At 35.9% G+C, this 16,890-nt stretch overlaps 3 protein-coding genes across 3 annotated transcripts; 1 reads left to right on the top strand and 2 right to left on the bottom strand.

The window, feature by feature from the left end:
• Positions 1-222: 222 nt before the first annotated feature.
• LOC137734394 (uncharacterized) lies at positions 223-1,786 on the bottom strand. The gene is made up of 2 exons (XM_068473669.1): positions 1,487-1,786; positions 223-729 (listed from the first exon to the last, which is right to left on the bottom strand). The coding sequence occupies exons 1-2, from the start codon at positions 1,784-1,786 to the stop codon at positions 223-225; spliced, it is 807 nt and encodes a 268-aa protein (XP_068329770.1).
• An 8,893-nt stretch (positions 1,787-10,679) lies between these two features.
• On the bottom strand, positions 10,680-14,941 carry LOC137735344 (probable protein S-acyltransferase 15). Its single transcript, XM_068474766.1, has 7 exons — positions 14,570-14,941; positions 13,526-13,606; positions 13,320-13,421; positions 13,152-13,223; positions 12,397-12,495; positions 12,213-12,308; positions 10,680-12,094 (listed from the first exon to the last, which is right to left on the bottom strand). The coding sequence occupies exons 1-7, from the start codon at positions 14,840-14,842 to the stop codon at positions 11,999-12,001; spliced, it is 819 nt and encodes a 272-aa protein (XP_068330867.1). The 5' UTR covers positions 14,843-14,941; the 3' UTR covers positions 10,680-11,998.
• Positions 14,942-15,536: 595 nt separating this feature from the next.
• On the top strand, positions 15,537-15,878 carry LOC137734392 (uncharacterized). The gene has a single exon (XM_068473668.1). It carries the CDS (start codon positions 15,537-15,539, stop codon positions 15,876-15,878), a length of 342 nt encoding a protein of 113 aa, XP_068329769.1.
• Positions 15,879-16,890: the final 1,012 nt, after the last annotated feature.

The following is a 16,890-nucleotide window of genomic DNA, read 5'->3' as shown; positions in this document are numbered from 1 at the left end:
CTCAGTTTCTCCAAATTGGACTGCTCCAGTAAATCCAATGGTCAACTTTTTACCATCTGCAATTACCGGAACTTCAGTGTGGGTGCTGCTCTTGAGGCCACACAACTTCAAAATCGACGAGACACTGGAGTAATTCCAAGTACTGTTCCTAGTTTCTATATAGGAAAACTTCAATTCCATAGGGTAAGATTCATTAGAATGGTTAACGAGTTCACCCATGACTCAATTGACAACGTTTTGGCTGTAAATCCTTGCACGGTCGAGGTGGAGAGTAATATTACTGATATCTCTCCTCAAGGGAAAAACCTCTTCCACCTCCAAGTATGCCTCTTTATCGATAGTGGAGACGTTTGCATTGAGACCGCTTGTAATTGTGCTAGTGGTAAATCTCTTGCAAAACTTCTTGTTCTGCATGTTGCGGAGAGAAATGGCACTGTCGCCTACTTTGATGGGCCAAAACAATGTGTGGGAATCGTCGTTGGTAGAGTCATCTGAGTCGGCGCATATCCAGTCATCCTCGGTGAGCCTCCAGAATTTTCCTGAGGAATCGGATTTTATGCGAACGGTGCCATCGGCATTGGTGAAGACCTCGTTTCCTGCCAATGGATCTTCAATGTCAGTGGATTCGAACTGTAGCAAACGTGGGCGTTGGTCGATCAGGCGGGCACCGAGGTAGTGACCATTACCACCCTTAAACGCCACATGCTTGGGAAGTATCTTGACTAGCACCTGTTGGAGTTTGAGACTCTCTTGTCTCACATTGATCAACAATATTTTTTCACTAGCCTTTATATAGGCTTATTCCCTTTTCTTAGTAATTAGAACTTGGACCATTTGGAAATGGATTGAAGGCTTGGACCTTATAGTTGTGTGGATTAGGCTTGAAATAATATAGCCTAAATACAATTAATATTAATTAATCAAGACAAGGGCCTTGAGATTAATATTAATTAATCAGATTTATTAATTTTAATTTTCGGATTAAGTTTTTTAATTAATTTATTAATTAAAACAACGTTTTGATTAAAAGACATAACTATTAGAAAGAGTTGTACTTTTTGATTAAAAGATACAGCTATTAGAAAGAGTTGTGTGCTTTCAGATACACTAAGCAGTTATTTGAAAGGGCGTGAAACAGCCTATATATTTGCAATCACATTATTCAAGTGATAATCATTTTTTCTTACTAGAGTTCTATAATCCAATGCGGGTTGTAGAATTAGGTAGTTGTATCCTATTCGAGCAGACGTTGTAGAACCACAAGCACAAGAGTGGGACGAAAATACTGTTCGAAGGACATAACTTTTACGCTAGCCTCTACCTTCTGTGATCAAGTTAGTATCATTGATATTTTTATATTAGTTTATGTATTTATTGTATAATTTCATTTTGCGCATCAAGTATATTTGGTAAATAAAATATTAGAATTCAAGTTCTGTTTATTTCTGTTATTTTTGTTTATTTCTGAATTGTTCTCCAACAGCACCAACGATTCCCAGTCAATGACTATGAACACATCCATAAACCTCTGGCTAGGAGATTCCCCATACGTGTACATGAAACCCCAGTATTTGTCGTTCGGATCGTTTTGTACCAAGGCCACGTACTTTCCATTGTGGGCATGGCGGAATCGGAGTACTATAGAATTCGTACTTCTGGAATCATCAACTGGGAGGCCATCATCGTCTGCGTAGACAGGCTCGAACAAGGTACATGAGAACTTGGATTTGTCTTCCTCTGGTTCATCAGCACCAGCAACAATCTGAGTATAACCACAAGCAGGCATCACCCAGTATTTATTGTTGTAGCAGCATCTAATGTGTACTAGTCCCTCATTCCCAATACTCTTTGCCTTCTCCACTTCAAATTTTGTGTGTTCGCTCCCTGCTTCCTCTCCTGTGAAATTAATATATACCTTGCAGCTGGCATGATTCGCATCAGATTCTCATCTGCATCTATAGTAGTGAATCGTAAGTATTTGTTGTTGTAGTTCGACTTGAGCACCACAAACTTCGGCAATGTTGGCATTTTAATTCTCTCCTCGCGAGGTTGTGATGGTCAAGTCAATCACACTCTCCCACACCTCATCTTTAACTTAAGGCACGAGAATCTAGTTTTTTTACCACATGGACTATCTTCCAACTACCCTACCACAACGAGAACTATTAATCCAATTAAGCCTTTTATTTTAGTAAATAATCAAGGAAACCTTTCTTTCTCACATGGTTCCCAAAAAACACTTTAGCATCTTATAAGAGTAAACACTATTAGAGTAAAGAAATAAAAGTAATACACTTTTAATTGTTTGAAATTTAAAGGATTTTACGTTCAATCAAAAGCAATAAAATGATCAAAAGGAAATATTTATTCATCACACCCCAATTTAAAAAGAACTACGAGGAACGGGATTCCTACAAGTTTGTTTACAATGGTCATTTGAACCACATTTTAAACATTCCCTAGTTGATTTTTTTTCCTCCACATGATGGGATCCTTTCATCTTTGCACCTACCATATCTTCTTCATGTAATTGGTGGTAGGACAGTTCTTTCACTTACATCATCATTTACTATTTGCTCGGTCTGATCACCAATTGGCCATATAGCATCTGCATATGCCATGATCAAAGAATTTGTAGTATAATAATAGGAACACATAATATAACATAAGAATCATCGACTTTAATAATTATTCAACGGAAGAAGAAACTAAAAAATCCATTTACTAGTCAAGTTATAACCGAAACTTAATTCCTTTGTTTTCATATATTTTACTAAAAAATAATGATCTACTACGTACACCATTCAAATTCCCAGCAACAGGGACAATCCCCAGATTGGAAAAAATATATATGTTCGACTTTGTTCCCTATAGGCCTTTTTACATTTTTCAATCTACCCAACTTAGATATGGCAAAATTTTTCCATGCTGATTCAATATATACTTGAATGGTAAAAACTTTTCCATGCCTTTTTAGTATAATCGAATAGAGATGAATGTGTTCTGTTTGATTATATTGAAAACGCATGACAAAACTTTTACAGTCAACTACAAATGGTTGAATATTAAATTTAAGGGTATTTGTGTCTACTTAAATGAGATTTTAGATATATTTAAAAAAATTTATAAAAATTAACATTTTTGAAATTAAGAATTAATATTTGGTTATATTTGATAAATACACATCTCAAGAAAATTTGTCTATATTTATAAACTAAAACCAATGAAACCATCTCATGTCCCTCGTGACATAATTAATCGGCATGACATCACCGCATGTCATTTTCAAACACAATATTGGAGAAAGGAACGAGGATGTCTTAGGAGATTAATGTTGGTTCTTCCTTAAATGATGATTTTGGGGTCAACATTGAAGATTTCTTGGGTTACTGGTGTTGCTATGATGAGGTGATGCACGCTAATACTACAGTTGGTTCATGTTGTACTTCAAGCATGTGCGAAGTTTGTCCCAAGTCTTTACCAAAAACAAAAAAAGTTAGAAGTTTATCCCAAGTTGGTTTTTTTTTTTAGAAGATGTTTAGTTGAGGTTCACATCATTAGTGTATGCGGTCTGGCTTGATATCTTTTTTCTTGGAAGACTTTATATTTCATAGTTAGTGGCGTTAATGTTTGTTTGTGAGGCTTTTTTGTGTTATGTCGTGTAATGGTAGTTAGGTAGCGTGTCTTTTAATAAAGATGCGACTTTAGCTCTAATATTCACGTTTGGTTTTCTATTGATGTTCTATAATGCATCTTATTAAAAAAAAACTTATGAACATAAACTAAGCCCAAATCAAACATGACATCACATAGTAAATAGAGAGTTTTAATGAAAAGGATTTGGACTAAGTTTGTTTTAACCAAAAATCATATACTAACTTTATTTAATGTAAAAGGACTGAAATTTAATGAAAAATTGCAAAAACTAAAGCCTCACATGTAAGAAACAAGGCCACGTGCAAAACTATTTTATTTTTCCCAGCCTATGCCGCTGACGGAAGCTCCTCCGTTAGCCCAATTCTTAATTATCCCAATACGCTTTTAACTGGGTGAAAAATAGTAAGTGCTGAATGTTAGCACATTTGTCCATGCATGTAATTGTGAGAGAAATGGAATGGAGATGCTAGCAAGACTCTGCTGGACTTGCATACACGAGGATTTCCACTTCTCAATCAAAGTCTTATTTGGGTCCCAGTTGAAGAAAATTAATTGCTAAAAAAAAAAAAAAAATTCTGTTATTTTGTTTTCCATCCATCAACAAGAAGAAGAAGAAGAAGATGGAGTGAGAAGGGTTGATGAAGAGAGAGAAAATATTATTTTATACTAAATTTTATGTTTTTGATTATTTGAAGGAGAATTAACGTAGGAAGAAGAGCCTTAATGAAAAGAGTTTGGACCATGAATATTTTAACTAAAAACCACCCTTACAATTACAAATACATAAATGTCTTGTATAATTATAATAAATAGTAAGCACAATCATGTATGAATTATAACTTTACCGTATCATTTTTTCTTTCTTCTATTATATATATATTGAGGGACGAGCTTGAGTAAATGTGAATGTTTTTAACCAACTGAGTTACAAGTCTTTGTTATTTTAGTCATATTTAAAAGGACGAATTTAGTAAAATTCGGGATATATGTATACTAGTAAGATGTTTGGATGCTTATGTTGTCAAATTGTACCATTATTGATCATATAATTTTTTATTAGAGTATGTCATTCTAATCCTCCTTAAAATAAGGCGACATTATTTATGAAACTGGACCAATAAGTAGACATTATTTATGGAACCAAATCAAGAGTGAGATACTATTTCTAAAACTAAACCAATAGGTGGAAACTATTTATGAAACTAAACCAAGAAAAAAACACTATTTATGAATCTAGACCAAGAAAGAGACACTATTTATAAAATTGTACATATTGCTATGCAATGTTTATGAAACTGGACCAAGAACTAGGCACTGTTTATGAAACTGGACCAACAACAAGGCCACTATTTATGAAAGTGGACCAAGAACTAGGTACTATTTATGAAACTGGACCAAGAACTAGACCACTATTTATGAAAATGAAACAAGAAATAGGCACTATTTATAAAACTGAGCTAATAAGGAGACACTATTTATCAAACCAAAAATTGTCAAAAACTACTTCTTTTTTTTTTTTTTTTTTTTGCAAAATAAAAAATTAATACACATTGATAAAATAAAATAAAATAATTACAAAGTAGACATGATTTACAAATTCTTAGAAATTTATTTTATAGTGAATTTCTAGGTAAAGTTAAGAATATGCATAAATGTATACCTTACACCAGAATAGAGTACTTTGATACTTTGATTCTTGAAGGTGTCAAATGACAAATAGCAAGTAGGTTGTGTTAGCTAAATTAAGTAACTGTTTTCTAAATTAAGTAACTGTTTTCTAATGTGATGAAAACAAGAGGAAAGCATTACGGCGAAAGCATGTTTTCTGATGGGCTTCATGATGCTTATAGATTCCAGTTTTGTGTGAGAAAACTTTCCAAAGTTAATAATCAACTGTTGAACTTGCGCCTCATAAATCAAATTTTGTGTTTTACATCCTCCACAGTAAGAAGCATAATCACAAGAGTGTCCACAAAGTCCCAAGGAGGAGGAATTGTCTCCATATTTGTCACCTGCACTTTTTACCCAAAAAAAAGATATTGTTATTGTCTTGAAAAGTTCTTCAAATGAACATGAGATACTTCCATCACATGCACTAGACTATGAATTGTGTAATGGCAATCACACAATTTACAGGTAGCATGTAGTTTCTCAAGTTGTATACAGCAAAACCAGCATTCCCTCATACCACGCAGGTTTTACAACCACCGCTCTGCTAAAACTTGAGCAGAGCCCTTAGACCAAGCCTAACCTTGGACTAAATGCTATTTTTTATGTTTTATTCCCTTCTCCAAACCCAACCTAACACATGCTAAATGTGTGGGCTAAAAGTTAAAAGCCAAACAAAAACCAAATTTCCCCTAGGATTTAGCCCAGAAAATGGTGTGGGCACCACCAGCTGGACCTCACCCACATGTGCATGTCTCTCAGGATTTATTGAATCCAACAGCTAAGATCAAATATAATCAAATCTAATGGTAAAACAAAGATCTAACGGCCCAAATTTAAATCCGACAGCTAAAATAATTAAAAAAATTATTTAACTCAAAATTCACCCAAATTTAGTAATTTTTCAATATTTATCGGAATTTAAATATTTTTAGGTTAAAATGTTCATAAAATTAAATTATGATAGTGTACATAATTTTTTTTAAATTACTTTAAAAGAAAAAATTAGCCTAAATTTATTCTTTAATAATCTCAGGCTAAAAAATTTAGGCCAGAAGGATTGGAGCAGAAAAACTGTTTCTGGGCTAAAAGTTTTAGGTAAAGCCTAAGGGTTGGAGATGGTTAAGTACAACAATATTCCTCCTAGCATGCTAGGGACAACTGCCATAGTCTCCAGCATCATTGCACGGCACCCATACCGTCTCTGAAACATATATTCCATTGAACAAGAACTGAGATCATATTGGAATGAAATGAATAAGCTTCAACCAAATTTTATGATCGATAAAGATGTTGCGATCACAAAACACTAACTTAGGAAACTTCTACACAGATTACAGTTCTTCGAAATGAAGAGGCATGTAAATTCAATTGCAATTCGTCTGAAAAAGCACAGCCATAACAAAACATAATTTGACATGCATTGATCAATTAAAAAAAAAGGCTTAATCATTTGTCTAGAAAGGTTTTGGGGTGTTGCTGAAATGCGGATTACAGGGAATATGTTCATAGAAAAGTTACACTTCAGTTTGAAACCGAGTAAGTACATTAAAAGTGGAAACAACATTAAAAACTTAAAACAAACTCAGAAATCACACACAATCATTTATCCATTTCACTAGTCAAGAGCACAAAAGATACCTTCCCTTATCCATATTTTCTTCAACTAATATACTCACATAGAGGAAAGATGAATATAAAAGTCAAAATAAAATACATACTAAAATTCTAGAAGAACTCAGAAATCAAAGCTTAAAAATGCAAAAGCATCAGAATAATTTAAAATCGGTTTATAATAACATATAAACCGACTTCTTGATGAGCTAAATGATTTCCTTGTTTTATGATTACATCGCATAAGAAAACGCAAAGTGTATAATCAAATGTATGAAACAAAATGTATATACCTATTTAATTGGACAGAGAAAAGCTATAAACTACAAAAATGACTCAATTCTAAATACTTCAGTCTCAATTTCGAACCCGAGACAAAAAAATAGTATGAGATTGGCACTATGATCTAGCTAAAACAATCAACACTAGCAAACAACACTGATCCGAACTCCTAATTCACAATCCGAAACTATATTTCTTGATTGCTCAATTAGCTATACGCATTTTAATTAAATTAGAGCTTCAAAAGCATACCATGCCAGCATCGTTGTAGATGGCGACGGTGAATTTCTGATTAGAGTTGTGGTCCATGATCAGAAGATCTGCAATAGAAACCAAAACACATCATTTTAGGTGCAAATTACGCGCAATTTAGAGAACGACAAAACAGTAGAAGGATCGCAGAGACGGAGAGAGAAAGAATGAGAACGATTGCTTACCTTAGGCATTTTTGCCGATGTCTGTGAAAAGTCCAGCTCCCTTCTCATCTTTACAGAAGGGAGAGAAAGTCAGAAATATTGGGAGAGAGAGAGAGAGAGAGAGAGAGTGTGTGTGTGTGTGTGTGTGTGACATCGTTTTGCATGTAAAAGGTCGTCTGCGATTTTGACAGAGATGGAGATGGACCAAAATTAAGTTTGGATTCGGATTGCATCTATGATTTTGCATAGTGATAGAGATGGAGTTGCGATCCGAAATTAGAAAGAAAAAACGGAAGGTTTCGAATGTCAGGAAGAAACAGGGGAGATAGAGAATAGCAGGGAGATTCGTAAATGAAATTAAACTGAAAAAAGCTTGCCATCAGGGGCAAAACCAAACACTAATGATTGGGTCATTTTAAATGGACTGGTTTAATATTGGGTTTTGTTCTAACTATTAAATAAAGTTATTACATGTTTTTTGGTTAAAATTTCAAGTTTTCAAGTCATTTTCCTTAGTTTTCCTTATTAAATATCATTGGTTAAGAGATAACTAAATACTATATTATGTTGAATATTGAACAACTAGGGAGAAATGGTGGATAAAGAAAACAACGCAACCACGGGCATCAAATATTGCCCTAGTTGTTTTTTTTTTCCTGACAAACGACATGATAATCTACACTGGATTCTTATAAACTATGGGAGGGAGGTTCAAAGCTGGGATGCGGTGAGTTAAAAGGAAGACAGTATCCACCACTTGCCCCTAGTTGTTTAGTACGCAACATAACATAGTTCTTAATTATCTTTGACAAACAATATCTAATTTGCAATGCCATGTTCGGCAAAGGCATAATTTGTATCTATCAATATGAAGATAAGATGCCATGATGTCATGACGAGGAGTAAGAGGTTTGCAAGTGGTTAGAGCGTGTTTCTCTGCATTTGAAGTCCTAAGTTTTTTTTAAGGAAATGCTAGAAAGACAAAATTTGTAAATTAAATAACATGAAAGTTGATGATTAGATTATTAATTAAGCATTGATAAAAAAATGCTCATTTCTTATTGACGACACATCATTTAGTTTGTAAATTTTATCTATCAATCTCTCTAGTATTACTTTTTGTTTTTTTTGCAGTCCTAAGTTGATATCCCCTCTCACCTGCTATTTCTTGTATAATAAAAAATTATTCTGCACTTCAAATTTTGTGCAGTCGCTCCCTGCAGCCTCCTTTCCTACGAAATTAATGTACCATGCAACATGCATGATTTGCTTCAGATTCACATCTGAATCCGTAGTATTGCATCGCAAGCAGTTGTTGCAGTTCCCCCTTGAGCACAACAAACCTTGGCATCGTTGGCATTTTAATTCTCTCCTCTTTCTCGATCTCCAACAACTCACGTTAACTTAATCACTTCTCCAGAAGAAAACTTGGCTATGTTTCGTGTTATTTATAAATTAAAACCCATGGAACCATCTCATGTCCCTCATGACACAATTAATCGACATTATGGCATCCCATTTTCAAATAATAGATAAAAATTGGGCTTAATTGGATTAATAGTCTCCGTGGTGATAGTGTAATAACAAAATACCCCTCTGGTTAAAAAAAATTAGGATTTAAGCCTTGTGGTGAAGTTTTTTAGAATTCAGGCCCAAAATTGAAAATTTCGTCAACTCTCAATTAATTGTTAGTATATGAGACTCACATGTGAAACCAAAAAGATCAAGTTACCGTCACGTGTAAGCCTCACGTGCTAACAATTAACAGAGTTCCGTTTTAGCCTCATTGTGTGGCTCATATGCTAATAATTAAGAGATAGTTGTCATAATTTTTAATTTTGGGCATAAATCCTAACAGATTTCAACACAGGAGCTTAAATCCTAATTTTTTTTAACCACATAGGCTATCTTTCAACTACTCTATGACCACAGGAACTAATAATTCAATTACACCTAAAATTTAAGCGCATGTCGAGCATGGCATTACCAATTAAATATTGTTGGTCAATTAAACGAAAATGGCACCACCAAAGCTATTAATAAAGAGTGGGAAATGATAAGCACACTCTTTTTAACCTCTCATGCACCGTTGTTTATCATGTGCATTGTTTTCATTTGATTTACTCAGTTTGATGGCTACAAATAAAGAGACGTGTTTGAGAAGTTAAAATGGTGTGCAAAAATCACTTTCCATGAAGAATATATACAAAAATGGTCTTTAGAATGTAAGCAACAAACTTTTTGGCATGATTGTGCACGAGTTAAATGGCTTACTGAAGGTGATCAAAATATTGCTTTTTGCATGCTCATGCCCGTGGAAGATTTATTTTTTATTTTTTATTTTTTATTTATTTTTATATAAAAACAAACAATATTGTCTGTACTAAAGGGTGAGGGAGTAAGCTAAGCCTCACAATGAGCTAACAATAATGTGATTCAAATTCGCCTTTGATGAGAATCAAACCTAAGACCTCTTACTTACAAATGAAGAGAAATATTACTTGACCGTAGTACTAAGTTGTTGCTCGTGGAAGATCTTAGGCATCAAGAATCGCTACTCTTTTGGATGGTGAAATTGTACTTTGACTTTCTTCGCCTGCTGATATTGTTGACCATGTGATAAATTTTTATAAATCTTTGTACAATTCTTCTTTCATTCCTTCTAGTATTGATGATGTTTGTAGTGTAATTTTGCTTGACTAGGTGTAATTTTTTTTCATCTGCCCCCCTTCGAATCTGATCTGATCTCGAACTTTGGAATTAGTCTTTCGGGCTCTTTAGAGCATTAGAATGCGTCTTTTGGTCCTCATATGGGTGATTCCCCAACCTATAACTTTCTTGCCTTATATTACTCTTGCCCGGAGATTTTATATTAGAAGAAAGCCTATACTTATATTTTTAAGTGCCATAGTTTATTGCAACTGTACCCTTGACCCAGTTGCTCACACCCCCCCCCCCCCCCCCCCCCCTCCCCCCTTTCTCTCTCTCTCTCTTCGTTGTGACCAGGTGAAACTTTCTTTATTTTTATTTTTTTTGGTCCAAGGTTTACTTTATTTATAACACAACATATTACATTAGAAAAGGTCCAAATACAATAAACAAACAAACAAAAAGATAGACCTCCATCGTAACCCAACAGCCCAAAAGACAGTTTGAGCCATAAATAGAAAAGACACCAAAACAAACCCTAACAGCTTCCTACCTTCGTTGCCAACCCACTTGCCGAACCAACATCACCTCCATCCATCTGAAATCAAAATAACTAAAGCCCCAAAGCTGGATGAAGAATGAGCCACAGCAGGACCCGAAAAGAGAGCCCCAAACTCCTCCACAGAGCACCACAGCAATAGCCGCCACAAATCAAAGGAAGCCAACGAGAAAAAACCCACTAGCAACATTGCCAAACAAAAGCAACCCAAAGGAAGGAGGTGGTGTGAACACCCGAGGCAAAATTCTACTCACTTTTCGGAAGAAGCACGATAAATAATGTTGAAAAAAAAGTGGGAGCCGATCTGGATTCTGGAGTCAAAGAAGGATGAAGCCGATCCAGATTGGAGAATTGGGGGGGGGGGGGGGGGGGGGGGGGGGGGTGGTGGTGGTGTGGTGGGGAAGAGGGGGAAAAGGTGGAAAGAAGATGAAAGGAAACAAAGGGGAAAAGTGGAAGGAAGGAAGAAATGAGAAAAGTTGGAAAAGGGATTGCAGACAAAGAAAGTAGATGCACAGGGGGTTGAGTGGCAAACAGGCCACTGGTAGGGGAAAACGGAAGATGAAGGAGAAGGAAAGAAAAGGAAAAAAGAGAAAGGAGAAGGGAAGGACTGCCACCGACCTTGGCCATAGCTAGGGTCGGCAGTTGCAGTAAGAACGAAGCGGAGGTCACTTACACACCGGTGAGAAAAGCTCTTAGAAGGAGAGAAGAGGACACTCACACACCGGTGAAACTTTCTCTTTTGATTAAATAAAACTCACCTTGTACTACCGAGATTTTCCAAAACCAGAAAAAACAAAAAAAAAAAAAAAAAAAAAAAAAACCCAAACAAACAATCGTTGTTTCCATTCTGGTAGTATTCCCCAGTTTGTATTTGAAACAAACATCCAGTCTCCATTTCATATGTTCAGTCTACAGTGTTGATCTCTATCCTATGGTGTAAGTCGTAGTACTTGTTTATGCATCTAATGAAGCTGATAACCTAACCCTACGTTTATCAAAAAGACTCCAGTCGCTTCTCCCACTGCGTTGCTCTTTTCCTAGTATCTTTTCATATTAAGAGATGACTATGGCGAACATGCTTCGTATCTTTGTGTTCTGATGAACATGCATGAATTCGGACCACCGAACCTGAATTTGAGCGACATCAGAAAACTCATGAACTATCACGCGGAGTAGGGAAGATGAGTCCATCTTTTAGATGGCCTACTGATGTCGGACATAACCATTTCAGCATACTTGGACCCAAAACCTGATCAAAAGAAAAACGACTAGCAATGTTAGCCTTAGTCACAGATTTTAATAACATATATATTGAAGATACAAAATACACACAGAGGGGGCACAGAAAGAAAGGGATAGATAGAGACCGAAGAGATGTTTTTGTGTACACTAAGATTGTATGGATGTCTGTAACTTTTCCCAGATTTCCCAGCTAACCATGCTGCCCGTATTCCTTCATAATACTGTTAAGAGATCCATGTTAGCTCTGTATCAATTATTCACAGAAAGAAAAAAATTGCTCCAGTTTCGATTACGAAATGTCATAGTTACCTCTATAGTTGTCATATTATTGGTTATGAGGTAGATATGCCAACCTAAAAGAGCTCCAAGCATTACCGTCAAGGAAGCCATCACTAGACCAGACATAACCTGAAAAAACCAGTAAAGATGATTGGTGAGGCAACAAAGGCTTTTAAGTTCAAATGACTTCAAATTGCAATAGAACTTCATTAAAAATTCAACTAATTTAGAATAATAAATCTCTTTCTAAGTAATTGACTAAGCTCAAGTTGTTATAAAGATGAAAAATCTGTTGTAAATGACACTCGCCCACGATAATTAACTGGCTGATTAACCTTCTCAGTAGCAATAGTTGCAGTCTATACTAAGTTCCAAATTCAATTCAAAATTTCAGTTGATTTAGTGTTATGGTTCGTTGGCATAACATTTCATAACTGATCGAGTATATCATTGGCCTAATGCAAGTTGTTTTTCAATACGTGGTATCAATTACTAAAATGAACTCGTGTGCATGATTGTTACACTAAGCAACTAGTTCTCCAAATTTCTGTGCACTGTACCAATGCTTCACACTTTTGAAATTTGAGCCACAAAACATCTTTTGTAGTAGAAAGCACTATATCTGCATCCAACTCATTAAGTGTGCATAAAAACAGAAGAAAGAAGAGGCTTAACTAGATTCGTGATCAAACTTACGTACTTAGGAAATTACTCCAAATCAAGAAAACACAAACAGATAAAAATCCTCAGCACCAAAGGAAAAAAGCGAGAGTGTACTAACTCACATAAAAAACCTTGTGGCTATCACTTGCAATGAATTCGAAGTCCTTTTGAGATACACACTTTATAATCATAACCTAAACATGTTGAAACCTTCTGTCAGAATTTGAGGCTGCTTATTATTATAAGATAAAGATTCATAACATGGAAAAGGAAGAACCAGAAAAACTAACTGTAGAGTACAAGCATCCTAGCGTTGCATATAAAGCAAGCATAAAAAATGCCTTGTAGTTCCAGTAACCAACACAGTTATTGATCCACATGCAGTGATGATCCTGCACACAATTTTGGCATGAAAAATGTAAACAAAAAAATCTAATACGTGTGCAAAAGAATCATGAATAATATAACATGGAAATGAGAATGTAATTCAACCTACCATTCTTAAAACACACCTTCTGCAGACCCGGCAATGATGAGTTCTGGGAGGCTTGTATGTAGAACACTTGTCACAGCGAACCTGTCAGAGATCAAGGATCCAAAGTTTCAAAATTAGCTACAGAGACAAGAATCAGCCTTACTAAGGTGCGGCTAGACCCACAACAGGTATGCATAATATACTTGATAATATGAACTCTTCAGAAATTCGTTGAAAGTGGAGAGAGAGAGAGAGAGAGATGAAGTACAAATCATTCCAGTGTCACCGATTCAGCTGTTAATGCAACATTTCAATTCCTAAGTTCAGAAAATTTTTCATGCAATTACGGTCTTTGAAGAGTATGTAATGCTACCATAACACCAAGTGCATGGTCCAAGGTTTTATGACTTAATAAACCTCAACCCATCGCTATGTCCTGTGTCTATACTCCTAAGGTTGCAATTGAATACGCTTTACTTTCAGTTTCATTTCACAGGTAACCTAATTATCGACATCTCTATCTCTACTATACTAACAAATATCCACCCTGATGAAACAGGTAAAAGAACTGACTCACGTTTCAACGATCTCCGTCAACCAGCAATGCAATCTACTCAATAGTCCAACTCTCATATTTTCTTTCAGCCTAAACTCAATAATTCACACGAAAAGAAGATGTAAGAGCCAGTGGGGTGAGAATAACAACTTATCTATATTGCCAAGATTCTGAAACTTATTATTTGACTTGCTTTACAAACAATGAATCCACTCAAATGAGCACAGTAGAATGAGTTTACCAGATTAAATTAAACCTTCCACATATCACAAACAACAGTTAATCTAACTAACCCCTACTCGAAACGAGCATCAAAATCATTCATCAAATCCGTAATACATTACTAATTATATACAATCTCAACAACCCATTAACATACCACTCAAAACTTACATTCTACTCAACATCCAAACCAAAGCATTAAAACCAAAAATTCAATTCATTATCTTTACCTCAATTTTCTCACCAACCAAACATACAATACCAAATAAGCGCCCCAAAATGCTTACATTTTTCTTAGATTCTTGATCGGAGACCACACTATGTTCAACATCAGGGACGTAGGAAGCAGGAACGTGACCTGGGTCGATGAGAACACAGCAAAAGAAGGAGAAGAGGCAGAGAGATGCCAAGGAAATGAAAACCAGAGCGTTCAAAGAACCAGCGGAGCTCTTCAATCCAACCCAACCGTCGATGAAGATGAAAACCGTGATGTAACACACAGTACCAATTAACAAAATCACCATAAAGATTGGGATTGACAGGAATCTTTCGAACTTCATCGTGGGTTTTGGGGGAGATGGAATCAATAGAAAAGTTTTCCCTTGTTTTTCTGGGAAGTCTATTTCCCGGGAATTCTGAATCCGAGTAAGGTCAGAGCATTTTCCTTTCTCTTTACATTTATGTTTCTAAATGTACCCAAGAATTTAAAACTAATTCACTTTTGGCCCTGTAGTTTAGTTTTAATTTTGTCCATGTGGTTGCAGTTGTCTTAATCTTTTTGAGATTTCGTTAATGTTAAAGTGCGGCCAGATTGACATGTGGCATTTAGTCAGTGTCCACGTAAGCGCCACGTCATCATATGTATGAACTGTCCTAAAATTTTTACTTCAGGTACCATTATGGTATGAAAAATAAATTGTTGTACCAAATGTTGAAAACCAAGAAACATGAAGATAGTAAACTGAAATTAACCCAAAATAATAATAATACAAACGTTTATATCTTTTTTATTTCTGATTTACCCATCAAGGACGATCTTAGGTATGGTTTGAGGTTAAGGTGATTTAAAAAAAACTGGTATAAAAAAAAGCTGGGGGTCATTTTTGTGTTTGGTAAACTTCCAGCTTCAGCTTTTTTCTCACAGTTTTGGGTAAAAAAAAGCCAAAAAACAGAAGCAGCAAAATGCAGCTTTGAAAAGCTGGCTTTTCAGCTTCTGCACAAACCTCTAAAACACGGGTGAACAGTGACCCTTTAATGAAAGTTTCTGGCAATCCTACCCTGAGCTCTCTCTTCCGCCTCCACACTCCTCTGTCAAACCCACCACTCTCCCACACCTCTATGCACCCCATCCGCCTTTCCTGCTCCTTCAAACCCACAAAACCCTCTAAACCACCTTCTCTATCCGCCTTAACACTGCCGCCTGCCAGAGACAGAGTCATCGACTTCGAAAAATACAAGGGCAAGATGTTGGGCACCCTCCCTTCAGCCTACCTTAAGTGGGTCTCCAAAAATCTCCACGCTCGCAACTTCAAGGACTGGGCGAAGCTCGCTGACCAGGTCCTTAACAACGCCGTTTACAGGGACTGGATCGAGTAGAAGCCGGTGGAGAACGTCCTGAACGGAAATCGGAGGAAAACAGACCTAGCCTCTGACGTCGTTTCATCCATCGAGCTATAGTGGCTCCAAACCCATCAAGAACCCTAATTTCCCAAAACCTATTTCTCCATTTCACCGATACATACACTCAACTCAAGCTTATGCGGTTGATTTCGAGGATTCCAAGCAGGAGGAAGAAAGAATGCAGAGAGAGAAAGAGTTGAGGTCAGATGGTCTGAGATTGAAGATTTGTGTGCAGGGTTGTCTCAATGGAGGAGAGAGTGTAGAGAGAAAGAAAGAGAGAGAGCTGAGATTTTGCAAGAGAGTTCGAGTGTGTAGAGGGAAAAGAAGACACAAGGATAAGGGAAATGAGGTGTGGGCCCCACAGCCACACAAAATCCTCACATAAAAATAATAATATTAAATAAAATATTATAATAATAATATAGTATTATACCCTTTTCATTTCACACAGTAACAGCTGCTTTACATAAAAGTTTACCAAATACTCTGCTGCTTTATTTCACAGCTACTTATTCTCATAGCACAACAGAAGTTGTTTTTTTTCAAAGCACAGCAATACCAAACCAGCCCTTAAGGTGGTGATTCTTGAGTCAAATAGTTGGATCAATAGCAAGTCCACGTTCTTTCCTTGGGATCTCCTAAACACTATCAATGCGTTTGTTTTACCAGACTATCCCGTAGTGAAGCATTTGATGTAATGTAAGACTAAGTCACATACTACATTTGTTTTTCCTTTTGTAATTTACTTGAAAAAAAAAAAAGATAAATTACATAAAACTACCTCAATTATTGGGCCAGTTACAGTTTCATACCCCCATTTTTAGAAAATTTTAATGTCATACCTCATCTTACAAATTTTTACAATTTCATACCTTCCGTCAGTTTGTCTGTCAATTCTTCCATTAAATAGTGACATGACTTGAGACGGGACCCACACTCTATTAAACATAAAATAAAATATTAAAAAAATAAAAGTGACCTGGTCGAG

The sequence above is a fragment of the Pyrus communis genome, chromosome 5 (genome assembly GCF_963583255.1).
Source record: "Pyrus communis chromosome 5, drPyrComm1.1, whole genome shotgun sequence".
Lineage (NCBI taxonomy): Eukaryota > Viridiplantae > Streptophyta > Magnoliopsida > Rosales > Rosaceae > Pyrus > Pyrus communis.
The sequence above is the reverse complement of the archived record's forward strand: the minus strand, read 5'-3'. Positions and strand labels throughout refer to the sequence as shown.